This window comes from Hippoglossus stenolepis, chromosome 12 (assembly GCF_022539355.2).
Source record: "Hippoglossus stenolepis isolate QCI-W04-F060 chromosome 12, HSTE1.2, whole genome shotgun sequence".
Taxonomy (NCBI): Eukaryota; Metazoa; Chordata; class Actinopteri; order Pleuronectiformes; family Pleuronectidae; genus Hippoglossus; species Hippoglossus stenolepis.
The window spans coordinates 24,922,888-24,950,303 of record NC_061494.1 but is presented as its reverse complement, the minus strand read 5'-3'; the positions used below and the strand labels follow the sequence as shown (position 1 = coordinate 24,950,303).

Here is a 27,416-nt window from a genome sequence, read left to right as displayed (position 1 = left end):
TAATGAGCAGAGTGTGTTACTGCATGTTCACACCTGCAGGTTAAGCTGTTGTGTTGATCCAGAGAACATATAACCTTAGATGACGACATTATCAGAAAATTTATTAAATCACATTTTATCTTTTTCATAAGTGAAAAACAAAAATAGTGAAAATATCAAATCACAAAATAAAACCTGAAAAAAAATCAAATCATCAGAAATCAATCGTCAATAAAAGATTTATCAATATTTAACACTGACATGACATCTGTTACACATGTGAATAACGTCCAGCTGATTTCACGAGGGGCCATCACAACTCTTCAGTTTTACATTAAAACAGGTTGTGTCACCTGACCTGAACTCTGTGCTCTGATTCGCTGATTAGGGGCCAAACCACCCCCCCCCACCCCCACTCCCGCAATCATATTTGGAAATTCCACCTTCTTAACGGCTGCAGCTCGACATTGATTGGCTGGTCGAACGTTTCGTGTGTGACCAACCTCTTACACAGCAGCTGAGGCTCATGGGTAATGTAGTATTATTATAAATAGAACTGGACCTGGTCATGTTGAGATTCCTCCCACTGTCCTGCTTTAGGTTTAAAGGTGATGATGTCACAGAGGATTTGCATAGTAGCAGCAGGTGCATTCTGGGAGAATTAGACCTGAACCTGATGCAGGTGACCTCTGACCTTTGACTATGTAGTTCTCACATGAGAGTGGGGTGTGTCCTTCCTCTCTCTCTCGAACGCCCACTCATTTACACAACCTCAGCGTTGTGTTTCTTCTTCTCTGGTTCTGCAGCATTCAGGAAGCTGATGCGACCGCCCTGTTCGTCCCGCTGCACTCGACGCCTGCTCTTATGTTCTGATGATGATGAAGTCAGTGACCAGCAAGGGGCGTGGCCACAGTCCCTGCATTGACCCTGCAGTACCAGGGCAGCGGTCAGCACCACTACACCCAGCGTCAGTGCTGCCAGCATCAACAGGATGATGAGCTGGACATCTGATAGACCAACAGTACCACGCTCACTCACTGTTACCTTAAACAGCTGGTCGTCACAACGACTACTGTTACTGCTGGTCCTATGGTTCCTAACCTCACCTCCTCCTGGCCCCTCCCACCCCATCGTTGTCCAGCCAGCCTCGAGGGCATCACGGCTCCTTAGCAGCGTCTGGCAGGTGGCCCCGGTGAAACCGGCCCGGCAGACGCAGTGGAAGCCTCTGGCGCGGTCGAGGCAGCGACCTGCGTTGAGGCAGGGCCGACTGGCACAGTCGTTCAGGTTGATGGTGCAGAAGCGTCCAGTGAAGCCAGAGGGGCAGAGGCAGGAGAAGCGGTTGATGCCGTCCAGACAGGTGGCGCCATTACCACACGGCTTCATCAGACAGTCGTCCACGTTGGTCTCACAGCGGGGTCCCGTGAAGCCGGCCAGACAGCGACATGTCAACTCTGCTGCGAAACCGTCAGCGTCTTCACACAGGCCACCATTTTTACACGGAGACCTGAGGGTGACAACAGAGAACAGCGTCAGCTGAAGATGATGGGAGTTCTGTGGCCTGATGGTGGCGCTACACTTCATTCTGAAGAGTGTTTGAGCGACAGAAACATTTAACATTTGTCTCCTCTGATCAACTGATCACTAGATAAACACGATGTGGTGATTTGGTCACTTGGGTTCATCTATAATTTGACAACAGTTATTCAGAATAATATTTGATCAATAATTATCTGATCAGATATATTGATCTGGAAAGTGTCCAACCTCCTCTGGTGACATGGTCCTATCTTCAGTTGACAGTTGTTGCCGTGGTAACTTTCAGGACACAGACAGATGAAGTCACCGCTGTCCTCCATCACGCAGGTCGCTCCGTTCTCACACGGTTGCTCCGAGCAAATGAACAGGTCTGAAAGTGTCATTCGATCATTAACACTAGAGGGCATTGTTCATATGATCACAGTAAACATGAGGACATTTGACGGCAACATTACAAAAAATCTAAAACAGAAAATATCTAAAATGAAATTCAGGCGAACGTCTGACCTTTGTCACAGAAGCGCCCCCCCCAGCCCGGCTCACAGCTGCACTGCCACGGCTGCTGACATGAGCCGTGCACGCAACCGGGCATCGGCACGCAGCGGTCACAGCGTTCACCATCCCAGCCGGGGTCACACCTGGACGGACACAAAGAAAACACACGTTATTCACCTGGTCACATGATCACAGGGACCAACATCGTGGGATCAGCAGTTATTGATCAGTGATTGACTGATGGACGTCTCACCTGCAGACTCTGGACTCGTCACAGTGGCTGTTGGTGATGTTGCAGCTGCAGTTACTTCCTGTAGGAAGATCAACAATAGATAAATAATCAATAACAGATCAGAAACATAGCAGATCCCTCTGCCACTTCCTGTTTCTGATACATGTGACCTGTCTGAACCAATGAATGACACCAGTTTGTCTCTGCTGTCCCGCTGTAAAACGTACAATGGAACACCGCTCACAGTCGGTCTTCCTGTTTGATCCATCGACTGTGACTTCACAGAGATGCTGTCGTCTGATGTCACACAACAACGACGCCATGGAGGCGTCACTCTCTGAAATGTAGCGTCCAATCTGTGGACAGAGAGCAGCAATGTTTTGTGTTTACGTTTGTCTCAGCTGTCACGACACGTTCACGGTCTCTAGTGGAACATTAACTTTCAACCTCTGACCTCCGGCTGTGGCCGAGCCACGTGGCATTTCAACAGACAGACAGCTGTGTGTGTGTGTGTGTGTGGGGGGGGGGCTTACTACCCTCAGTTTTGTCTCTGAGGAACAACATCTGTAAACTGTCTGTTGCCCTCACCTCCTCCTACTGCTTTATACAAGTATAGTTTAACCCATCCAGCTGTTTCTACAACATGATCACAGTCAAAAACAAACTCACCAGCATCACACACACATTTTCTACAATCATCAGCTTCCCACAAAAATCTCAGACATGAATGATTGAGCCATCAGACGCTGATCACTCACTATCGCACATAACATCAACCAAACCCCCGACCACCACTTCACATTCCTGCCGTCCAGACTCGGGTGAATAAATGGAGAAGTTCAGCAGGAGCTTTGTCTCCTCTGCCACAGCAGCACTAATGAAACTGCCTCTGTTGCTGTGACATGTACGTACAGGAGGGTTTATGTTTCCTGTCTGAGTCGAAATCTGTCTATTGGTGTTGACCTGTACTGAACCGGCTGTGGAGACAAATTTCCTCAAATGGACAATAAAGTCTAACAGTAAACAACATAAGAGTTGTGATGTAACAGTCAGTGTGTGAGGGGGTCGACTCTGACGTCATGACGTTTATCCATAAACAGCGTTGACAAGATGGTCCTGTGTATCACGTCTCCTTCTGATTGGACTGATTTGCCAGCAGCACCTGAACTCAATGCTTTGTTTCCTGGTCAGACACAGGAAGAGTTGCTACATGTTTAGACCATGACCCTTGACCCCTGACCTCGGAGCTGCAGTAGATCGGGTATCAGCTGGAATGATGGAGGTTTGTTTTCACAGAGACAACAGACTCGTCCTCGTCCAGTGCCGCTGCAGCGTTCTCCTGGTGTCACATGACCTGGACGACAGCTGGGAGGTGCTAAGTGTTATATGAGACGAGGCGGGCGACGGTTAAACTGACAGCTGGGACGAGAACAATGAGTGACCATCATTCACTGAGTCACATGACTCATACGTTCCGTTGCTGTCGTCTTTACACACATTTTATTAATGTGAAGTGCCTCGAGATAATTTATATTATGATTCGGCGCTATACAAAAAAAATGATCCAAGAGACCACGCCCCCAATTATATCAGCCAATTGAAACGTCTCCTTTTTTTCAATTAGCTTCTTTTAAATAGAAACAATTAACTGTACGTATGACCTCAAACGTATCCAAACACGATGTTTAAATTGATTAATATTTTTGAACATATTAAAATCGGGATGATGAACATTAATTATAAGTTACAAATTTCATGTTGCACAGTTTATTCTAATATTTAAAACATGTTCTCATCTAAAGTTGAAAGCTTTTATCAGCAGTTTTTAAACTGAGGTTTGGTTCCTGCAGGAGCAGTAAACCTGTGATCATGTGACCTACCTTGAGTGCTGCAGGGCAGGACCACGAGGACCACGAGGACACAGACGCTCAGCAGGACGGACGCAGCTCTGACCGCAGACATGTCAACTGCAGAGACAATTACCTGAAACAGAAGAGACGAGACTCGGAATCAGTGAAACACGAGACGTCGTCACATCAAAGCTCTGAAGCAACTGTGACGGACATAAATCAGACCTGGTCCAGGATCAGAGAGCCGAGACCAGATCAGCTGTTTACAGCCGGCATTCACTCACACCCCGACCTAAGGTCACCGCCAAGCAGCCACACATTAACCAGAGACTCAAAACTACATAGACTCAAAACTACAGAGACTCAAAACTACAGAGACTCTAAACCACCAGAGACTCTAAACCACCAGACTCAAACGTCCCTGTTTCCATTTTTTATGCTATGCTAGGCAAATAGATGTAGACCTCACAGACAGACAGACAGACAGACAGACAGACACACAGACAGACAGACAGACTCACCCCCAGACTGAGCTTCCTGTTCCCACCTGCCACTTCCTGCTGGAGCTTTCTATTTCCTCGCCTGCAGTCAGGTTTTCTCTTCAGATGTAGTTTGTCTTGTTAAATCTGTCCATGTCCTCTCTTTGTCTCTGTCTGTGTCTTTCTGTTTCTGTCTGTCATTCTTTGTCTTTGTCTGTCTCTATGTCTCTTTTTGTCTCTGTTCGCCTCTCTTTGTCTCTGCCTGTGTCTATCTGTCTCTTTTTGTCTCTGTCTGTCTTTGTCTCTGTCTGTCTGTGTCTGTCTGTCTTCTTCCTGCTCGTATCAGCCTGTTGCTGTGGCTCTGCCCACACAGTCGACTGACAGGCGGCGGGAAACCAGGATCATTTTTGCAGAGAACATAACATAAAGACAGGAACTGACATGTCTGTGTGTGTGAGTGTACTTGAGTGTTTATGTAAGTGTGCATGTGGTTGTGTGTGTGTGTGTGTGTGTGTGTGTGTGTGTGTGTGTATGTGTGTGTATTTGAGTGTTTATGTAAGTGTGCATGTGTGTGTGTGTGTGTGTGTGTGTGTGTGCATGTATGTATGTGTGTCTGTGCGTGAGTGTGTGTGTATATGTGTGTGAGTGTGAGTGTGTGTGTGTGTGTTTGTGTGTGAGTGTGAGTGTGAGTGTGTGTTTGCAGGATTTGTGGTTATCAGGTTAACTTCAGGTTTAATTCAGAGTTTTCAGTTCACTTGTTATCAGGTAAATCACCATGGTAACTAATGATGAACAGCTGACCTGCTCCAGGTTAACTTGGAGATAAGAGATCAATCAGTATAAAGCTCCGCCCACTGACCAATCCCTTCCTTTGAACCATGACATCATGTTCTTAGAGGATCCGTGGAGCTGGTGTGGATCGTAAGAGTCTTCAGAGACCACCAGGGTTTCACCTCAAACACTAAAACTGTCGCACAATATGAATACACATAAATTACATGTAATAGAAACACAAATGAGATTATATTCAGATCTACTCTTGTTAATGATGGAACAGTTTTACTATAAAAACCCATTCACACAATCACAGATGTTTTACCAGCTGTTCTTCCTGCATTTAGCAGCTGTATGCGGCTCTTCTCTTTTAGACTCTGTCCTAACTGGACTTTTTAAGGAAGTTTTCCCCCTAATGGACAGTTCCATGTTAAATCAGATTAATATGTCTTTGTTAACCGGCTCACGACTGTTTCCTGTCCTGGCTCCTAAACGTTGGAATGAGCTCCACATGGACATCAGGACAGAAAGTCCACACATCTTCCTCCAGACTAAAAACACACCTCTTCTGACTGCACCTTGAATAAAAGTTTAAACTAACAATTTAGTAGCACTTCAATGGCACTTACTTATAGCACTTTGTAGTTTGGCTTTTTTTTAAGAAATTGTACTTTCTTGATTGTTGTTGTTCTGGTTTGTTCCTCGTGTTCCTCTCTCTCAGTTGTCAGAGCTGCTTGTTGTGTGAACTGTATCATTTTAAAGGTCTTAACATTAATATGTTAAGACCCTTTTAACCACGAATGGGCGCTGTACAAATAACATTGACTTGAATGAAGTCTGAACCAGGACCAGTGAGATAATAATAGTGTATTATTATTATGATTATTAAGATTATATGTAATTATTACTTAATACTCTGAGGTTAATTAGTTATTAAATTTGTTTTGTATCATCACAGGTTCCCAATCAATAACAGAAGAACTGTTCTTACCTTCAGCTTCCTCCTGTGTTCTTCAACTGTCAGAGTGTGAGCTGCTGCTCATTTATAACCCCCCCCTCAGTTTACACCCAGCCTCACATGGTACGACCCGGTGGAGGAGGGTTTATCAGATTTATACTCACAGCTCACATAACTTTTGACTCTATATATAAATTACTTTATATATAAACATATCAGACTGTATATAAACTAAATGGTTTATATATAATTGACTATTAGGTCAATCCTATGATGTTTTAACCAGAGGGACGGCGTCCTCATTCCAATAGGTTAGGGTTAACCCAAATAATGTCGTGTTTACGTGGTGACTCAAATCATTCATGTCAAGTTTCAATCAATCAATCAGATTTTATTAGTATTGTCATACATAATATGTCATATTCATAAATCCAATTTTGTCTCATAGATGTTAACAAGGACACAAGTCCAACAGGTGCTGATGGAACTGAACACATCAACACAACAACAGGATTCACTACATGAGAAGAACCAGTTTGTAACTTCATGTTTAAAGTGTTTCTACAGAATGTCTGATGGAGATGAAGGAGCAGAGGAACTGAGGACTTCCTGATGGTAGAAGATGTGAGGAGACATGTTGTGTATGTATAGTATTAGAACCTCTGTTTTATCTGAGTTTAATAAGAGAAAATTACAGCTCATCCAGGTTTTTATGTCCTTGAGACATGAAGTTTAGTTAATTGATGACACTGTTCAGGTTAGGGTTAGTATAACTGGGTGTCATCCGCAGAGCAGTGGAAATGTACGAGTGTGTCCTGATAACGTTTCCGAGTGGAAGCGTATATAAGGTTAATAAAATTGGGCCGAGCACTGAGCCCTGTGGGACACCGTGGTTAACTCTGGTGCGCACAGATGACTCATCATTAATTTGCACGAATTGGAATCGATCTGATAAATAGGATTTAAACCAGTTGAGGGCGGTTCCTTTAATGCTAATGAACTGTTCTAGTCTCTGTAATAAAATGTGATGGTCAATAGTGTTGAATGCTGCACGGAGATCTAACAGGACGAGGACAGACACAAACATCTGGAGCTACTAGAAGCTCATTAGTGACTTTAACCAGGGCTGTCTCCGTGCTGTGATTGGCTCTAAACCCTCGATCCTGAAGGACCACGAGAACTTTAAGGACCACTAGAACCTAAAGTTAGGAGGTTCTAGTGGTCCTTTAGGTTGTAACATTCAGTGTTGATCAGTGTCTGTGGTTCTGTGTCTGTGGTTCTGTGTGCAGAACATGTTGGACAGACACCAGCAGCTGCTGCATATTCATACGTCACATACATGTCATGTTTGTCATGTTTGAGGACAGAGGAGAGCTGCATTGTTTTGGAGCAGCTGGACATTGTCCTTGTCTTTGCGTAGTGAAGAGACAACAGCTGCTGTGTGTGTATGTGTGTGTCCTTGTGTGTGTGTGCTTGTGTATATGCGTGTATATAAGTGTGTGTGTGCTTGTGTATATATAAAGATCTTTTGTAGTCTTGATGACACTCAAAGCTGGATACAGTTTAACATTCACACATTCAGACTGAGCAGCACGTATGAGAAGAGGGGGGGTCCTAATCTGATCCTGGTGGGTCCTGGTGGGTCCTGGTGGGTCCTGGTGGGTCCTGGTGGGTCCTGGTGGGTCCTGGTGAGTCCTGGTCTGGGTCCTAAAGGGTCCTGGTGGGTCCTGGTGGGTCCTGGTGGGTCCTGGTGGGTCCTGGTGGGTCCTAAAGGGTCCTGGTGGGTCCTGGTGGGTCCTGGTGGGTCCTGGTGGGTCCTGGTGGGTCCTGGTGAGTCCTGGTGGGTCCTGGTGGGTCCTGGTGGGTCCTAATGGGTCCTGGTGGGTCCTGGTGGGTCCTGGTGGGTCCTGGTGGGTCCTAATGGGTCCTGGTGGGTCCTGGTGGGTCCTGGTGGGTCCTGGTGGGTCCTGGTGGGTCCTGGTGGGTCCTGGTGGGTCCTAAAGGGTCCTGGTGGGTCCTGGTGAGTCCTGGTGGGTCCTGGTGGGTCCTGGTGGGTCCTGAAGGGTCCTGGTGGGTCCTGGTGGGTCCTGGTGGGTCCTGGTGGGTCCTGGTGGGTCCTGGTGGGTCCTAATGGGTCCTGGTGAGTCCTGGTGGGTCCTGGTGGGTCCTGGTGGGTCCATATGGGTCCTGGTGAGTCCTGGTGGGTCCTAAAGGGTCCTGGTGGGTCCTAAAGGGTCCTGGTGGGTCCTGGTGGGTCCTGATGGGTCCTGGTGAGTCCTGGTGGGTCCTGGTGGGTCCTGGTGGGTCCTGGTGGGTCCTAATGGGTCCTGATGGGTCCTGGTGGGTCCTGATGGGTCCTGGTGGGTCCTGGTGGGTCCTGATGAGTCCTAATGGGTCCTGGTGGGTCCTGGTGGGTCCTGATGGGTCCTGGTGGGTCCTGGTGGGTCCTAAAGGGTCCTGGTGGTCCTGATGGGTCCTGGTGGGTCCTGGTGGGTCCATATGGGTCCTGGTGAGTCCTGGTGGGTCCTGGTGGGTCCTGGTGGGTCCTGGTGAGTCCTGGTGGGTCCTGGTGGGTCCTGGTGGGTCCTGATGGGTCCTAAAGGGTCCATATGGGTCCTGGTGGGTCCTGGTGGGTCCTGATGGGTCCTGGTGGGTCCTAGTGGGTCCTGGTGGGTCCTGGTGGGTCCTAATGGGTCCTGGTGGGTCCTGGTGGGTCCTGGTGGGTCCTGATGGGTCCTGGTGGGTCCTGGTGGGTCCTGATGGGTCCTGGTGGGTCCATATGGGTCCTGGTGAGTCCTGGTGGGTCCTGGTGGGTCCTGATGGGTCCTAAAGGGTCCTGATGGGTCCTAATGGGTCCTGGTGGGTCCTGGTGAGTCCTAAAGGGTCCATATGGGTCCTGGTGGGTCCTGGTGGGTCCTGGTGGGTCCTAATGGGTCCTGGTGGGTCCTGGTGGGTCCTGGTGAGTCCTGGTGGGTCCTGGTGGGTCCTGGTGAGTCCTGGTGGGTCCTGGTGGGTCCTGGTGGGTCCTGGTGAGTCCTGGTGGGTCCTAATGGGTCCTGGTGGGTCCTGGTGGGTCCTGGTGAGTCCTGATGGGTCCTAAAGGGTCCTGATGGGTCCTGGTGGGTCCTGATGGGTCCTAATGGGTCCTGGTGGGTCCTGGTGGGTCCTGGTGAGTCCTGGTGGGTCCTGATGGGTCCTGGTGGGTCCTGATGGGTCCTGGTGGGTCCTGGTGGGTCCTGATGGGTCCTGGTGGGTCCTGGTGGGTCCTGATGGGTCCTAATGGGTCCTGGTGGGTCCTGGTGGTTCCTGATGGGTCCTAAAGGGTCCTGGTGGGTCCTGATGGGTCCTGGTGGGTCCTAATGGGTCCTGGTGGGTCCTGGTGGGTCCTGATGGGTCCTGGTGGGTCCTAATGGGTCCTGGTGAGTCCTGATGGGTCCTAATGGGTCCTGATGGGTCCTGGTGGGTCCTGGTGGGTCCTGGTGGGTCCTAATGGGTCCTGGTGAGTCCTGATGGGTCCTAAAGGGTCCTAATGGGTCCTGGTGAGTCCTGATGGGTCCCAAAGGGTCCTGATGGGTCCTGATGGGTCCTGGTGGGTCCTAATGGGTCCTGGTGGGTCCTGGTGGGTCCTAATGGGTCCTGGTGGGTCCTGGTGGGTCCTGATGGGTCCTGGTGGGTCCTGATGGGTCCATATGGGTCCTGGTGGGTCCTGGTGGGTCCTGATGGGTCCTGGTGAGTCCTGGTGGGTCCTAAAGGGTCCTGGTGGGTCCTGGTGGGTCCTGGTGGGTCCTAATGGGTCCTGATGGGTCCTGGTGGGTCCTGGTGAGTCCTAAAGGGTCCATATGGGTCCTGGTGGGTCCTGATGGGTCCTGGTGGGTCCTGATGGGTCCTGATGGGTCCTGGTGGGTCCTGATGGGTCCTAAAGGGTCCATATGGGTCCTGTGGGTCCTGGTGGGTCCTAAAGGGTCCTGATGGGTCCTAATGGGTCCTGGTGGGTCCTAATGGGTCCTGGTGGGTCCTGATGGGTCCTAAAGGGTCCTGGTGGGTCCTGGTGGGTCCTGGTGGGTCCTAATGGGTCCTGTTGGGTCCTAAAGGGTCCTGGTGAGTCCTGATGGGTCCTAAAGGGTCCTGGTGGGTCCTGGTGGGTCCTGGTGAGTCCTGGTGGGTCCTGATGGGTCCTAATGGGTCCTGGTGGGTCCTGGTGGTTCCTGATGGGTCCTAAAGGGTCCTGGTGGGTCCTGATGGGTCCTGGTGGGTCCTGGTGGGTCCTAATGGGTCCTGGTGGGTCCTGGTGGGTCCTGATGGGTCTAAAGGGTCCTGGTGGGTCCTGATGGGTCCTGGTGGGTCCTGGTGGGTCCTGGTGGGTCCTGATGGGTCCTGGTGGGTCCTAGTGGGTCCTGGTGAGTCCTGATGGGTCCTAAAGGGTCCTGATGGGTCCTGGTGGGTCCTGGTGGGTCCTAATGGGTCCGGTGAGTCCTGATGGGTCCTAAAGGGTCCTAATGGGTCCTGGTGAGTCCTGATGGGTCCCAAAGGGTCCTGATGGGTCCTGATGGGTCCTGGTGGGTCCTAATGGGTCCTGATGGGTCCTGGTGGGTCCTGATTGGTCCTGGTGGGTCCTAAAGGGTCCTGGTGGGTCCTGGTGGGTCCTGATGGGTCCTGGTGAGTCCTGGTGGGTCCTGGTGGGTCATAAAGGGTCCTGATGGGTCCTGGTGGGTCCTGATGGGTCCTGGTGGGTCCTAATGGGTCCTGATGGGTCCTGGTGGGTCCTGGTGGGTCCTGCTGAGGTCCTGTTGGGTCCTGTTGGATCCTGGTGGGTCCTGATGGGTCAGGACCCCTGATAGGTCGTAGTGGTCTTCAGGACTGAGATGTTGACCACAGAAGGTCGATGGACACATGACGGTTGAGTCTGGGTTGGTTTAGGATCTGAACGACATCAAAAGAAAAATAATTATTTTATTAATAATAAATAATACGTTTTAAGAGTTTTATAAATACAAAGTAAAAATTCTGGATAAAAAATCCTGAACTAAGGACATAGTGACGCCACCTACTGACCACTACCGTTGATAATGTTGTTCCGTTATGTTTTATATTTGATTTTAATCATATATAAATATGTAGTCATATATATATACGGATGTTTTCCGCCATGTTTCCACCTGACTCCTGAGAGGAAGGTGTGTGACGTCAGCACGCAGGACGTTCCTGAGGATTACCCGTCATGCCCCGCGGGTGAAGATGGCGACAGCTGAGCGGAGCCGCAGATCAACTTTCTCCTCCCGGTTCTGAGCGCTTCTCATCCCGCAAACCGCAGCGTGTCCGGCCGCCGCTTCTCCGGCTGCCGCCCGCTCCCGTCGCCTCGTCCCTCGGATCATCTGCGACCGGATGTGATCGCTGCTGCCCGGCCTCCTCCCTCCCTGCCGCCGGAGCTCCGGGTAAACTTTCCTGTCGTCTCCGGGTGCTGGTGGAGATTAGCCGAGCCGAGCTAACTGCAGGTGAGCTGTTGTTCGGTGAACTGGGCCACCGTCACACCCTGTGTGTGTGTGTGTGTGTGTGTGTGTGTGTGTGTGTGTGTGTGTGTGTGTGTGTGTGTGTGTGTGTGTGTGTGTGTGTGTGTGTGTGTGTGTGTGTGTGTGTGTGTGTGTGTGTGCTTGTGCCTGTGTGCCTGTGTGCCTGTCAGACATTACTGAGGGCAGCAGCCTGAGGGAGAGAGCTCACTTGCATTGAATACACAAACATATTGATCCGTCAGTCATTGATCAGTTAGTTATTGGTCAGTCAGTTATTGATCAGCTAGTTATTGGTCAGTCAGTTATTGATTAGCTAGTTATTGATCCGTCAGTTATTGATCAGCTAGTTATTGATCCGCTAGTTATTGATCCGTCAGTTATTGATCCGCTAGTTATTGATCCGTCAGTTATTGACCAGTTAGTCATTGATCAGTTAGTTATTGGTCAGTCATTGATCAGCTAGTTATTGATCCGTCAGTTATTGATCAGCTAGTTATTGATCCGCTAGTTATTGATCCGTCAGTTATTGACCAGTTAGTCATTGATCAGTTAGTTATTGGTCAGTCATTGATCAGCTAGTTATTGATCTGTCAGTTATTGACCAGTTAGTTATTGGTCAGTCATTGATCAGTTAGTCATTGATCCGCTAGTTATTGATCCGTCAGTTATTGATCAGTTGTCCGTTGCGCTCTATCTCTCGCTCTCCTCAGTGAATCGACAAGTGAGGCTGTGTCGTTAAAGTGTGTGAACATTTAAAACCTTAAAGAAAACGTGTGTAAAACTGCTTCCACAACATCCCTGTGGTGTAAACTAGGGGTGAGAATCTCTCGGCATCTCAGGATTCGATTCAATCCGATTCAGAGGTCTGTGATTTGTTTATGAAACAATTATCGTTGCATCAAAGAATTTTATTTCTATACATGATTTATTTTTCATCACTGTGACTAGAGCTGTGCATCTTCACTAGCCTCATGGTTTGTGCTTTAATCAGTATTTGAGACTGTGACTGTTATTACAAGTCATGATAGTCATGATGATCGGATCATGACTATGATTGCAGCAGGACTGCTCGATACATAGTATTTCTCCTCAGATACTCGACCATTAATGACATTAATCCACCAATTCACTGACCTTCAGTTATGCTTCAAAATGTTTACCCTAATCAATGCTGCTAAAACCTTTATCTTGATGTTCTCCTTTACACGTGACATCTGTTCACTTGTGTCCATCCTGGGAGACGGATCCTCACATGTGTCTCTGAGGTTTCTACCTTCTTTACCTGTTAAAAGGGTTTTTTAGTAGTTTTTCCTGACTCTTGTTGAGGGTTAAGGGCAGAGGGTGTCACACCATGTTAAAGCCCTATGAGACAAATTGTGATTTGTGAATATGGGCTATACAAATAAAATTTGATTGATTGATTGATTGATTGACAAGTGTCATTTGCAAAATAAAGACTCCAACAGTCAGTTTATAACAGTGGTCAGTGATCTCCACATTGATTTGACTTCATTCAGTTTAGACTTGTGAGCTGCATCTTTAGTCTTTACTGTATCAGTGTGGCGGGGTTAGGGTTAACAGTGGAAACAGTGGTTTGTACCCAGGTGGAGTTTCTGTGTCCTCCTCCTCACTGCTCTCTCTGACATCATGAAAAATGACTGGTCAACATGTTGTGCTCAGTACAACACGAGACGTGACGTCAGGACTCAGTGTTAAAGTGAGCGGAGCGACACGCAGACAAGATCCGACACCATCGATTAATAACTAAACACATGACCGTAAGTTTGTCACTGAAATCATCCCAATAAAAATCAGAACAAATGAACGTGAACTAGTTTGTTTTAAGTGTGAACTGGCACAACACTGCATCAGAGGAGCTCAAAGAATCTTGTGGGTCTCTGAAGACCCTGGTTCTCCTCAGAGACTCTAACGATCCACACCAGCTCCACAGATCCTCTAAGAACATGATGTCATGGTTCAAAGGAAGGGATTGGTCAGTGGATGGAGCTTTTATGCTGTTTGATCTCTTATCTCCAACTTAACCTGGAGCAGGTTAGCTGCTCAGCATAAGTTACAATGTTGATTTTAAGTGAACGAGCTTCGTGGAATGAAAACTCTTTAAACCTGAAGTTACCCTGTTAAACACAAATCCTGCTTCGTAGTACAGAGCTCAGGTGGAGCCTCTGTTGCCCTGAATTATGACACAGCTACAGTCATTGTTAGGTTGTGTGTGTGTGTGGAGCTTCATGATTGGACAGTATAAGAGACTGGGATTTATTTCAGTAAAGCTTGTTCATCACAAAACATACAACTGTTTAAAAGTTGGATGACAGTGGAGAGGCCCTTGTTTCCATGGTGACTGACGAAGCTCAGGCCTCCGTGTCTCCGTCACGGCGACAACATGAGAACGTTGAGCTGAGTGAGGATGGACGTTGAGACGAATGTTCACCTGATCATCAATGATGTTGTCGATCGATCGGTGCAGATCATTTGTGATGTGAGGCTGTTTGTGTGAGAAAACAAAACAAGCAACACAACAGCACAATAACACTGTGATTCAGAGCAGCAGCTGAACTGATCAATGATCAGTATCTGATCTGCTGATGGGTCAGGTGTGTGTGTGGTCCCGTTCTGGAGTCTTTCTCTCCAGCCGGTGGATTTCCCAGCATACAAACGCATGTACACTTCCTGTAAACGCATGTGCACTTCCTGTAAACGCATGTACACTTCCTGTAAACACATGTACACTTCCTGTAAACGCATGTACACTTCCTGTAAACGCATGTACACTTCCTGTAAACGCATGTACACTTCCTGTAAACGCATGTGCACTTCCTGTAAACGCATGTGCACTTCCTGTAAACGCATGTACACTTCCTGTAAACGCATGTACACTTCCTGTAAACGCATGTACTTGTATACGCATGTACACTTCCTGTAAACGCATGTACACTTCCTGTAAACGCATGTACACTTCCTGTAAACACATGTACACTTCCTGTAAACACATGTGCACTTCCTGTAAACGCATGTACACTTCCTGTAAACACGTGCACTTCCTGTAAACGCGTGTGCACTTCCTGTAAACGCGTGTTCACTTCCTGTAAACACGTGTACACTTCCTGTAATTGCCTGTAGACTTCCTGTAAACACGTGCGCTTCCTGTAAACTCATGTACACTTCAAGTAAACATTGCATTTTTAGCTTTTAACATTTATTATGTTTTAGCCTGTAATCGTAGGTATCTCAGCCCGTTTTGACTTTCAGTCTGTATTTTCTTTCTCGTCACGTCTCTGTTTTCTGTCTGACTGGCAGCTGGTATTGACTCGTGTTTTTCCATCCCTCCATCTTGTGTTTCAGGTGGTCTGAGGTTCACATGCCCACGGGAGAAAGAGGAGGAGGAAATGGACTGAATGTGAGAGGGCACAGCAGAGAGGATGGAGAGCATAGTGTACTGATGTACAAGGTGAGCATCTATTCATTCTTTCATTCATTGACTCAGTGGCCTTGGATCTTTTCTGTCTGTTTGTAAAAACATCACTGTGGAGATGATGTCGTGTTCTCTTCCTGTTTGAACTCTGACCTCAGCAGTTTTAATAGCTTTTAGTTATTGAGAGTTGAGACACCTGAAGAAACGACAGGTGATCCTCCTCCCTTCTTCTCTGGTTTATCTGTTTAATTTTCAGGGGGCTGCATGTGTATTAACCCCTAACGACCGCCCTGTAACCATGGCAACTGATTAATGCGTGACTGGGTTGATGTGTCTTTAAATTTCCACAGAACACATGTTTCCTCAGTGACTTTATTCCATGAATCACAGCCATGTTTGCACAGCTGCGGCTTGTGTGTGTTTCAGGTGTTTTGTTTTGTGGATGAATCAGACTTCGCAGTTTACGTAAAAACACTGAAGTCATGATGTCACATCCTGAAAAACCACCTGACAGACCAATGAGACAACACGACAAACCTCCGACACGACTAGACCGACTGAAACACAAAGTGTGGAGTTCAGACTGAGAGAAGCAGGGGATGGGTGGAGGACAGGATGGAATGAAGAAGGAAATAAGACATGAAGAAAGAAATGACAGAAAAAAGGAGAATGTTGAAAGAATGTGGTGAGAAAGGACAGAAAGAGGAAAGGAAGGAGGAGGAGAACAAAAATGTAGGAAAGAAGTGACGACATTTAAATAATAGAAAACTGAATCATGGTGAAATAACAAAAGACCAAAAGAGGACACAAAGAGAGGGAACCGAAAAAGAAAAGAGAAAATGTCAAAAACGGTTTGTCATGGCAAATTTCAACGTTTAGCCATTAAAACAATTATTTGCTCTAACTCGCATTAAAATGATTGAATCCTTCATAAATTTCACATGTTCTGTTCTAAAGACATCTTAATGCCAATATTCAGTTGGACATGTTTCATTTTTATTTTATTTTATCAGGTTGATCACATCCACCTCAAATTCTTAAGACCTTGATGATCATTCTATCTAAAATTCATGATTTTTAATCAATCGGTTTCTCTGTTGCGTTTTGGTGAATTTCATTGCTTTGCGATTTACAAATGAAATGCTCAAATGTTACATGTTTGATAAGAGCCTGATACTGAACATGTCAATATTCACTTAAAGTTATAGCTCCACCCACTAGCAACAATAAATAACATGTTTTCATACTTTTTATTAGTGCCCACCTACTGTTAACAGGAAGTACATCTCCTGTCGCAATTATTCCATTTGCATGAAATTTTCATGGTCTGGTTTAAAACAAAATGCATGTTCTTTGCTTGCAATAGAACGTGTATCTTTGTGTAGGTCAGTCATGTAAAACATGTATGGCTGAGTGAAGTGTGTATGTGGAAAGCAAACAAAAGAAAAGTCATGCTGCTGTTGGGAGTCGGGGAGAGTCAACCTCCCCGCACAGAGGGCGAGGCGTGAATTAAGCGAGGGCGTCACCTCCACCTACAGCTCAGAGGAATAAAGCTAAAGGACACCTAGTGTCCAGGTGAGGCTGGAGGGGGTCGTCACATATAGTTATTATTATATTTATATTATAACTATTATTGTAATTATTATTCTAGTCGTCATAATATCTATTATGATAACAATTATTATAGTTATTATTTTACCGACCTGCTTCTCTCAATTATCAACTTCTAATAATTTCGTCATATTTCATGGAAAGATTCACTGGAGGTTAAAAGACATGTAACCATGTGAAGCGTGTTTCCGACAGATGTGTGAGAAGGAGACAGTTTGTTCCTCTGTGTCGTCTTTGACGTGTGAGGATGTTTGAAATGTATGTTTCGCTGAGCTTCATGTTTCTCATGTTCGGTGTTTGTGTCACTAACCTTGACGACATAAAATTTGAAGAAGTCGACTACGACTCCCAACTTGCATTTCACTAACCAACATCCAACCTCAGGGCTGAATAATGAACAATGATCTTCAGCTGGTCATCGCTGATGAAATAATCAGCAGCTCAGTCTTAGGTTTTTCTTTGTTAAATAAATCAATAATATCATTTAACGGGAAGCAAAACCAACAAGCTGACAACATTTATATAAAAACATAGACATACAAAGTTTATGTATAAACAGACGCACAAAGTTGTGTTTTAAAACAGTGTTTAATTTAAAAAAATCACAATAGTAAACATTAAAATCCATCAGCATGAATGAAGTAAGAAAATATGAATCTGGAGGAAGTTTATTTATAAAGCACCTTTCAAAATAAGATGCCAAAAAGTTAATCAAATAATAAATATTAAGTACAACAAACAGATGCAGAAGCAAAGACACAGACTTCATTATTCTGTTCAAATAATCCAGACTTCTGGGGGTCGGTATAAATATAAATAACACCTTGTTAAAGCACTATGAGACAAATTGTGATTTGTAAATATGGGCTTCAAGAATAAAAAAATTTGATTGATATAGACTCATAGTTATAATTCTATAGACTCGTAGTTATAATTCTATTAAGCTGTGCACGTGTCCCTGGTATCGGCCCCTGACTTGGTGGAGCTGTGAGCCCAAAGCAGAAAGACTTGTTTATGTTTATTTATCCTCATATCGTCATCGCGATATTTAACAAAGTTATCGCATGTTTTACTAATATCATGCAGACATAATTGGCAAGCATTCTCCAGCGCCACCCAATGGACACAGGGACACACTTTAATATCCTTCCCGTTGAGCCCCAAGCGAGTGTCTCTTATTGGGTCTTTTGGACGTGACGCGGCATCTCAACGTCTCCTCCTCCTCACAGCTCCTCTGACATGTAGCACGTTAGCTGCTAACACTGTGTTCTGTCATTAACAGGCTAATGTTAGCATCATTCAGATCAATGCAGCTGTACTTCCTGTTCTGGAAACACACTGAGATCAATGAGATGCCTGAGGACACACACAGACAGACAGCCAGACACACACACACACACTTTCTATAGTTTCTTTCCTTTCTATAGTTGTGAGGACACTCATTGACATACTGCATTCCCTAGCCCCTAACCCTAACCTTAACTTAAGTCTTATTCTAGCCCTAAAATCAAGTCTTAACCCTCAAACAACCCTTGGACTTTGTGAGGACCAGACAAAATATCCTCACAATGATGATCTAGAACCAAAATATGCCTCATAACTATAGAAAGACAAACACACACACACACTGACACACACATTATAGTATTGATGTACTTTGGGGATGTTTTGTGTGTGTGTGATGACTGACTTTTTACCAGCGTTGCAGGGATGTCCTCACAGTGCAGGTGAATCTCCAGCTTGATCCTCACAAACACACATTTGCACTCCATCGCACACACATGCCTGAGGCCTGGTTGATGCTGATGAGGGGTGACCGAGCATTGATCTGCAGAGAGAGAGAGTGACGGTCGTGTCAGAGTCAGTTGAGGATGAGGTCTGGTTGCGAGCGGTTGGCAGGCGGTTAGTGGGTGATTGGCAGGCGGTTCAAGAGTGATTGGCAGGCGGTTCAAGAGTGATTGGCAGGCTGTCGGCGGTTGATTGGCGGAGTCTGCGTTTCTACCTCATCTCTTCTTCTCCTGACAGGACTGACAAATCAACAGGAAGTAAAGAAACTAAGAAGCAGGATCCAGGATCCAGGATGACGAGCGCAGCCCCTGCCAGGAAGCCGTATCGTAAGGCTCCACCACAGCACCGCGAGACCCGCCATACCATGCCCGTCGCTCCACCCCCACCTGTGCCGCAGCCCGACATCAATCAGGTAAACCTACACGCTATAAACACACCCCCACCCCCTTTTCAGCACCTTACCCACTTTACTGCTACTGCTAAACGGCCACGAAGCGCTGGGCCACTGCATGCTGTCCAAACGTCACCGCTCCCGTTCTCGGACAGCGAGCCAGAAGTCTCTAGTTTGTCCAGTCTTGAGCTCTGCATACCCTCACCATCGCTCTTCAGAAGCCACACCTGCCGCCCCAACAGGATCCGAAGCACAGCGATGGGCGTTACGGCATCTGAGCGGCATCCAACAAGTCCTCACAGCATGTCAAGTCCTCGCCAGAGTCCTCTTAACATGTCGGGCCTGTGCCAAACCTCCAGTCGTCACCATGCAGCAAGTCTCTTCGCAGTCATCGGCAACCAGAGTTTGCCAGCACATCGAAGCCCTGCCTGGAAACACACCCCCACCAGTGGCGCCAGAAGAGAGCATCACTGTCGAATCCAGAGACAGACTTTCGTCCCTCCGAAGGGCATCTTGAAGCAGCCGACCTCTCTGGACGTGGAACACACCTACGATATCATCAGGAAATCAAAGTCAGTGGAGCTGCTGGATGATAGTCATGTGCAGGGCAGCGCTGTCCGCCACCCGCCAACGCGCTCACTGGACCGTGCGGCACAGCGCGTGTCAGCCCCACGGCGGTCCTCGGCCCCGCCCTTGCCATCTATGACCAACTGGAACTGGAAGAAGCAGGTTTTGGAAGAAAAAGTTCGGTTCTCCAACTTTCTGGATGAAATCACCTGTCGAGTCCTAAGCCCCGCCCACCTCACCCTGTTGGGTAAGTCCCCCTCCATAGAGCCAGTTAGCCCCGCTCCTCAGCGCAGACATCAAAGCCGCCGCCCTGCCCACAGGAAACAGCGGATGGAGGGTTCCTCCGCTGACCGCATGAGGCGCTGGGACGACTGGGTGGCGGCAGTGCAGCATCCCAGTAGCTGGTACCAGCCCCTGCAGGGGGAGGGGGCACGGCAGGAGACCCCACAGCAGCAATGTGACATCCCAGAGGAGGCGGGGCCTAAGGAAGAAGTGTTGGGCGTGAATAGAGGGATAAAAATGAAAGTTCAGGAAAACAAACATCCTTTCTCTAATCTGTCACTGCTGTCCCGCATCAAGGTACGTCCTCACCTCCTCACCCTCCTTCATATTCATCTCCTGAGAGAGAGAGAGAGAGAGAGAGAGAGAGAGAGAGAGAGAGAGAGAGAGAGAGAGAGAGAGAGAGAGAGAGAGAGAGAGAGAGAGAGAGAGAGAGAGAGAGAGAGAGAGAGAGAGAGAGAGTTATTGATGTTTCTGCTCAGTGAAGCCCTGCTGCATGCTGGGAACTGAACATCGACACAGATCAATGAGACAGGAAACATCCTGTCGTCTCCATGACGTTGTTTATTGACCTCCCGCCAGTGTCACATGTTGGTCATGTGATTCTGAGCCAATAATCAATAATGTTATCGGTATAAATTCAGTGAACAGTGAAACTTCAGTTTGATAATGGATTATTTGCCGTTAGTGAATATAACTGATGTTGTTGTGTTTCAGGAGGCGTTAACAGATGCTGACAGGATCAGGTCAGTCTCATTACATACAACATATCACAGTCAAATCAATAATCTACCGATTCATCAATCATCGGCCCCCTCACCCCCTCCTCCCATTACCCAGAATCCTCCAACAGCAGAATGAGGACCTGCGGCACCGCCTTTCTCTCTCCACCCACAAGATGGAGGCCATGGAGGCGGAGTTTGATGGCAACCGTCATTACATGGAGGCGGAGCTAAGCCGGACCAGAGACGACTTGGATAAGATGAGGGACAAGTTCCGCAGGTGAGAAGATTCTAGTAGTGACAAGTGGTCTGATTGGCAGATAAAAGAAGCGAGAGAGTGGAGCTGATCTGTCATTGGCCGTTTCACAGGAAGTCACCACCTCATTTGTTCACTGACAGTTGTACAGGCTCAGTTCAATTTTATTTGTATAGTGCCTCGACTGAGGGGTGAATTCAGAGTAAGGGGCAGGTGGACGATATACACTTTATGGACAAAAGTATTGGGACACACCTCTTAATCATTGAATTCAGGTGTTTGATTCAGTCCCATTGGTTGGACCCTGAGTTCCAGTGAAGTTAAATCTTATTGCTTCAGCTGACCAGGACATTTTGGGCAATTCTGAGCTTCCAACTTTGTGGAACAGTTTGTGGAAGTGTTCCAGGACTCTGCTCAGGTTCATAAAGGCTCGGCTGGGTGAGTTTGGTGTGGAAGAGCTGGACTGGCCCCACAGAGCCCTGAGCTCAACCCCATCACTGAACTAGAATGGACTACCTTTGTCCATATAGGGTATAATAACTAGATGTTCGAGGCTGATGAGGAGACTTTCAGTCCGAACAGTGATGCGTTCATTGACAGTCGTACAGACTCGGTGAACAGTGATGCGTTCACTGACAGAAAAAGAAGCGAGTTTGCAGATGTGATAACACATTTCTCTATCTCTCTCTGAGTGCAGACTCCAGAACAGCTACACAGCGTCTCAGAGAACCAATCAGGACCTGGAGGAGAAGCTTCACGCTCTGGTAGTTCCCTTCTTCATGTGACCTTTGATCTGATCAACTGTGATTTTCAGTAAAGAGTCAAACCAGTGTGTGTCTGTTTGATTCTCTGGATTTATTCATGATAACATTAATGTTTTTACATTGATATTCATAGTACTGTTGATGTTTACTCATGGTTATAAGATATTTATTCATATTAGTATTTAGACAGTAATGAACCTCCTGATTGGTCCACAACCTCCTGAGTGGGTCTCAAATTTACTTGGGTGTATGGTTGTGGTTGTTTGTATTTGTGTGTGTGTGGTTCTAATTAGTCACTATCAGCCAATCACAGATCAATAACTACATGAACACACTGTGAAGCTGTGTATTGATTAGCTGTGTAAAAATTGATTTGACTTATCAGGGGGCGGTTGCCATGGGAAACAAAGCAGGAGGTTAGAGGTCACTGTAATCAGTGAGATAAAATAAAGTCAAATCTAATTACTTTTTAACTTCCTTATTCAGATAATTCAAATAATGAAAAGCTTTTAAAAGTAAAAATAATTATATTAAAACTAACTTAATGAAACATTTGTTATTAAATATATACGATATTTCATAACTGATGTTATAAACAACTTTTCTGTCAAACACCTGACATCAAACCTTTACATCCACTTCCTGTTTGTCTGATGTCGTTTTTCATCTTCTCTTCTTTTCTCACGCTGCTCTGTGATGGACTGACTCATCTTCATCATCTTTTTCACCTTCATCAGGCTGCCATCAGTCAGACATGGGTTCATGCAGTTGGGTTTCATTCATCATCTTCATCCTGACTTTTATTTTTTCAGTCTGAACAAGTTTGAACATGAAGTCAGGAAACAAACTGACGTCATGTGACCGTTAATGCTCCAATAATATTTTAATATCTTATAAAAAACGTACAGTTTGTACCAATGAAGGAAAGATGTGGTGCTTCCATCAGTCACATTATTCTCTATATATTTCTAAATTATTCCCCAAAATATTTTTTATGTAATTGCCGAAGGGCCAGAACCCTATGGTTTTGCTCTGGTTTGTTATTATTTTTATTTGGTGACTGCCGCCTCGGCTCAAATTCCCGTGGGCTGGAATGAGCTAGAAACACGAAACTTACCAATAACTTAATGTGCATTAACTTTCTCTGAAGCATGACCTCAGTTGGCCACATGGTGGCGCTGTAATCAAGCATTGCAAAAAAACAACACAGGCCACGCCCCTCACATTATAAGTCCAATTGACATAAAATTTCACACACAAGTCCAGCCAATGGTGCTCTACCAAAAAAATAATAAGACCATAACAGTCCACCATGATGGATTTTTTCCTAATTCGTCAATCAACACCAAATTCAGTATAAAGCATATATTAGATATATTTAAATATAAATCCTCCTAATGATATTGAGCTGCTTCCTCCTAGTGAGCATTAAGGCTGGAACCCGCTCATTTCCACTTGCAGCTATATTTCTGTCTACTCTCTCTTATATCTTTATATATCTTTATGGTCTTATATTACAAACATTTTCAAATTTTTTTAAATGAAAAAACATCGACTTGATATTCAAACGGCTTCTGTCTCATCTCGTTGGTTTTTCGTCGAAAATCTTCAAATAATTTACAGATTGTACTTGATTGTTATATATAATGCCTAATGTTATATATAATATAAAATCTAATGCCATAGATATGTATATAATAACAATAATAACTTAAATGTTATATACGATATAAAGTCTAATGATAATAATGATATTTAAAGTTATTTAGATGGTGAAGTCCACGTTTTAAGTTTAAATAAAATATACAACTTGTGAAACAAAAGAAACTTCAAAAATGGTGTCGACGTGGATTCTAACCAGTTCATTTTTTTTAATTCCCACATCATCTGAATGTCGTCTTTCTGCTAAAGGCCCGCCTTCCCTCACTTCACCCTCTTGATTGGTTGTCTGCTGTGATTGACAGCCGATGCACTAATGTAATGTCTCTGCCCCTCTCTTCACAGCTGCGGAAGGTGGAGAGGGACAAAAAGACGATGGACCAGGAGATTGTGGAGCTCACCAACAAACTGCTGGACGCCAAGAACACAATCGACCGACTGGAGGAGCTCAACGTGAGACTCACTTCATTAACACTTTTTATTTGATTCCTTATTTTGATTTAGATTTAGCATTGAGTATAGCATTCCCGTCTCAAAGGGGCCTTTTCCACCAAGGCGGTTCCAGGGTCAGGTCAGAGCCTTACTGGTCAAGAAGTAAGAACCGCCTACATCAGAGGCTGGGGGCGGAGTTATCGTGACCAACAAGACCAACCACAGCTTTGTTGTGATCACTTGTAACCGGATGTCACTTCACCGCTCTGTGTGCAAAACACGAACATGAAGACCAAAATATGATGTTTTTACTCAGTCTGAGTTTGCTCGTGTGTGTGTGGTTGTCAGCACGAGAGAAAGCGGAAGCGAGCGAGTGGAGTCAGGGGGCGAACAAAAGAATGAATGTGCAGTTCTGAAGAAAGATTTAATTTATGTAAGAAAAGTATCGATATATTATGTGATGATCAGTGTTGGTATTGTGGCGCCATTTCAAACAAACGTTTAAACTGTAGCGAGTCACAGACGCTGAGTCAGTGTGTGAGCGTGAGAGAGAAGAGAGCCAGCGTTCAATGAATGAATGAATATAATTTAATCTCAAATATAAAAAGGGTTCATTTGTACAGTTGAGACGTAGACAGTCACGTATATAAAGATGTAATGATAGAAAAGCAAACTGGTTCTAAAAAGGTTTGAAGGTTGAAGCAGCTCTGAACCAGGACTCTGTTCCCTTTGGTGGAAAAGGGGTAAAAGTCTTGTTTATATGTTTATTTCTTCTCTGCAGTTTGAACCAGCTGTTGTTTCACTGTGTCACAACCAATAATCAAAACCAAACCTTCAGGACTGATTGATAGACGATGTGTCGAGCCGAGGCTGATGGGTAATGTAGTCAGTGTCTCTCTCCTCAGGAGCGATATCGACACGACTGTAATTTGGCCGTTCAGCTGCTCAAGTGCAACAAGTCGCATTTCAGGAACCACAAGTTCGCTGATGTAAGTCACTTGATGTCATCAGAGAAATGACGATGTCACTGCTCGTCATCAATAACTGATCAAATTGTGTGTGTGTGTGTGTGTGTCCGTCCGTCCGTCCGTGTGTGTCTGTCCTCAGCTGCCCTCTGAGCTTCAGGACATGTTGAACAAACACATGAAGACTCTGTCGGGGGGGGCCTCGGGCCCCCAGGACCCGGACACGCTCAGTTTGACGCCCGCCGACGTCGTGCCGACCTCCGTCATCGCCCGGGTCCTGGAGAAACCCGAGCCACTAGTCCTGAATTCTGCCCAATCAAGCAGCTGCGGGCGACCCGTTGCTGAGGACGTCTTTGTGCATGTGGACATGACGGGCCCCGTTGGGGCCGAGGGACGGGGCCGGGACAACGGCGCTGCTCAGGAAGCGTTGCAGCACAACGGGTCCTGTCGCAGTCAGAGCAGTCTGGACGGGCAGTTGGGGGGTGAGGAGGGAGGCGGGGCTCCGTCTTTCGAGAAGCTGAACCCTTACCCGGTGCCGCCACACCCCCACCCCCTGTACCCCGGCCGCAAGGTCATCGAGTTCACCTCAGACGATAAAGTAAAGATTCCCAAAAACTCGCCACTTCCCAACTGCACCTACGCCACAAGGCAGGCCATCTCCCTGAGCCTCGTCCAAAACGATGACGAGCGTTTGGCCCCCAGCAGCCCAGCCCCTTCCTCGTCCTTGGCTGGGGGGGGTGGAGCCAACCAGCACACGCCACCTTCACAGCGGGATGTCGCCAGCGAGCCTCTATCCAGCCAGTCTAGCCCCTTCAGCAGCCCACCACAGGTACGCTGAAGCCCCGCCCACCTTCATTGTTGTTTTTATTGATCTGTGATGTCATCATGCACCTGTTGGACCAGATCAGCTGATCGTGTTCAACGTTCATTTACTTCCTGTAAGTCCTTGTTGTCATGGTAACTGCAGACAAACAATTTCCAATGTAAAAATTCGACCATTTGATCGAATGTCTAACAGTCAGAATGTAATTAACAATAATCCCCCCCCCCCCAGGCGCTCAGCGTGATGGCGAGCTCTGGCAGCTCGGAGGAGGATCTTCTGTCCAACTGGCAGAGGATGTTTGTGGAGAAGATGGCGCCGACGTGCGACAACTCTCTGGTCCACCGTACGTCGTTCAGCAGTCAGATGGCTAAGGAGCTGCAGAGGAGGAGTCAGGCGGGAGGGGGTGGGGCCTCCTTTGACCACCACAGGACGGCATACTCAGATGGCGAGGAAGGATCATCGGCGAGGAGCTGGACGCCAAGCCGCGGCTCCAGCCTCGACACCGACACCGACACCGAGCCGCGGCCTGGCAGGAGGGGGCGGTATGGGGGGGACGGCTCGGTGGAGGAGGGAGAGAGGCTGCTGATGAACCTGGAGGATGACGGTGGCAGCGGGGACACTGCGGTCACCGTGGCGTCCAGCCCCGTCAATGCCCACAGGAAAGAGCTAGAGGAGGAGGAGAGCTCGGCCGAGGAGAGAGACGTCCTCCCCCATGACCTGCCTGTCATCTCGCCCCGCGTTCTGGAGTACGACCCCACCCTTGCCAGCACCGGCCCCTCGCACCGGCCACAGAAGAGTCCGAAGAGGATGGGCGTCCACCACCTGCACCGCAAAGACAGCCTGACTCGAGCCCAGGAGCAAGGCACACTGCTGGACTGACCCTCGCTCGCCCCTGTTCTCCCTAAGCTGATGTCTGTCTCCATGGCAACTGACCTGCCCGTCATAAGGGTCATCCAGGATATAGCCATGCAATGCTGCGGTGTGTGTGCGTGTGAAACATTGTCCACATACTTTTGGTCATGTATGTAGCCTGATCAGTTTTTAAACACATGGTCATCACATGTCTGTATACCTTTCAACCAACTAGCCAAAAGTATGTGGACAGCAAACTAATTTAGTTATAGCAACAACACTTTTACACCAGAATGTAAGAAAATTAGGGCTTTCAAACCATTACAACTATTAATCTGATTAATCCCAGGGTAGCTGTGATTAATCTGATTAATCACCATTTCTAAATGCCTGAAAAATCCCCATTTTTCTCTGTATATTGTGGGAACAGAAAGATAAACGACAGAAGGTGGATATATACACTTAACTTTAGTTTTTTTATTGCTGACAAGTCCAAATGATAGTTATTAAGATTGAAAAATAAAGTAAAATCAAACTAAAACATAACACACCTTAATTAAACTTGGCTGTCTCTTTGCTTTGCCTCTGAGCAAACATAGGATGATGTGATTTAGAACATTTATTTTAATCAAACTCAAAGAACCTTTATCCTAAACAATCAGGGCTTCTTAGCCTTTGCTCTTTTTTAGCAAATATAGGATGGTTGAATAAAACTTTTTTCTTTTCTTTTTAAATCCAACAAACTTTACACAATTAAATGTGAATGTGAAATCTGAATCTGAGCCCATCTGCAGAAACAGGGTTAGGGTTAAAAAGAACGAGTTCCCAGTTCAGTTCATGCAGATGAACTGGTTCAGGTTCACAGTTCATGTTTTATTGGGAGGATTCAGGTGACGAACGTCCGGTCGTGTGTTTGGTTCTGAGTCGATGGAGTCGGATCGTGTCTGCGTGTCGCTCATTCTAACACTGAGTCCTGACTGAGCGTCTCGTGTTGGACTGAAACTGTTGACGAGTCATTTTCATGATGTTTCAATGAGTCTGATAAACTGGAATCAAACCAACATTCA

At 46.6% G+C, this 27,416-nt stretch overlaps 2 protein-coding genes across 7 annotated transcripts; one reads left to right on the top strand and one right to left on the bottom strand.

Annotated features, from left to right (window-relative positions):
- Positions 1–92: 92 nt before the first annotated feature.
- dlk2 (delta-like 2 homolog (Drosophila)) lies at positions 93–5,089 on the bottom strand. Of its 3 annotated transcripts, XM_047342225.1 has the most exons (7): positions 4,614–5,089; positions 4,123–4,225; positions 2,470–2,598; positions 2,264–2,321; positions 2,023–2,153; positions 1,744–1,885; positions 93–1,483 (listed from the first exon to the last, which is right to left on the bottom strand). In XM_047342225.1, exons 5-7 carry the CDS (start codon positions 2,105–2,107, stop codon positions 742–744), a joined length of 969 nt encoding a protein of 322 aa, XP_047198181.1. In that variant the 5' UTR covers positions 2,108–2,153; positions 2,264–2,321; positions 2,470–2,598; positions 4,123–4,225; positions 4,614–5,089; the 3' UTR covers positions 93–741. The 3 variants fall into 3 exon arrangements, with proteins under 3 accessions (XP_047198181.1, XP_035027678.1, XP_035027674.1); XM_035171787.2 differs by having other exon boundaries at positions 2,264–2,598; XM_035171783.2 differs by lacking the exon at positions 2,470–2,598.
- Positions 5,090–11,490: 6,401 nt separating this feature from the next.
- Positions 11,491–26,938, top strand: tjap1 (tight junction associated protein 1 (peripheral)). 4 transcript variants are annotated; one of them, XM_035173095.2, is made up of 11 exons: positions 11,491–11,795; positions 15,171–15,276; positions 18,877–19,051; positions 20,594–20,622; positions 20,717–20,878; positions 21,552–21,618; positions 22,356–22,385; positions 23,623–23,730; positions 24,600–24,698; positions 24,817–25,503; positions 25,729–26,938. In XM_035173095.2, the coding sequence occupies exons 3-11, from the start codon at positions 18,932–18,934 to the stop codon at positions 26,374–26,376; spliced, it is 1,950 nt and encodes a 649-aa protein (XP_035028986.2). In that variant the 5' UTR covers positions 11,491–11,795; positions 15,171–15,276; positions 18,877–18,931; the 3' UTR covers positions 26,377–26,938. The 4 variants fall into 4 exon arrangements, with proteins under 4 accessions (XP_035028986.2, XP_035028989.2, XP_035028987.2 ...); XM_035173096.2 differs by having other exon boundaries at positions 11,492–11,795; positions 24,615–24,698; XM_035173098.2 differs by lacking the exon at positions 22,356–22,385.
- Positions 26,939–27,416: the final 478 nt, after the last annotated feature.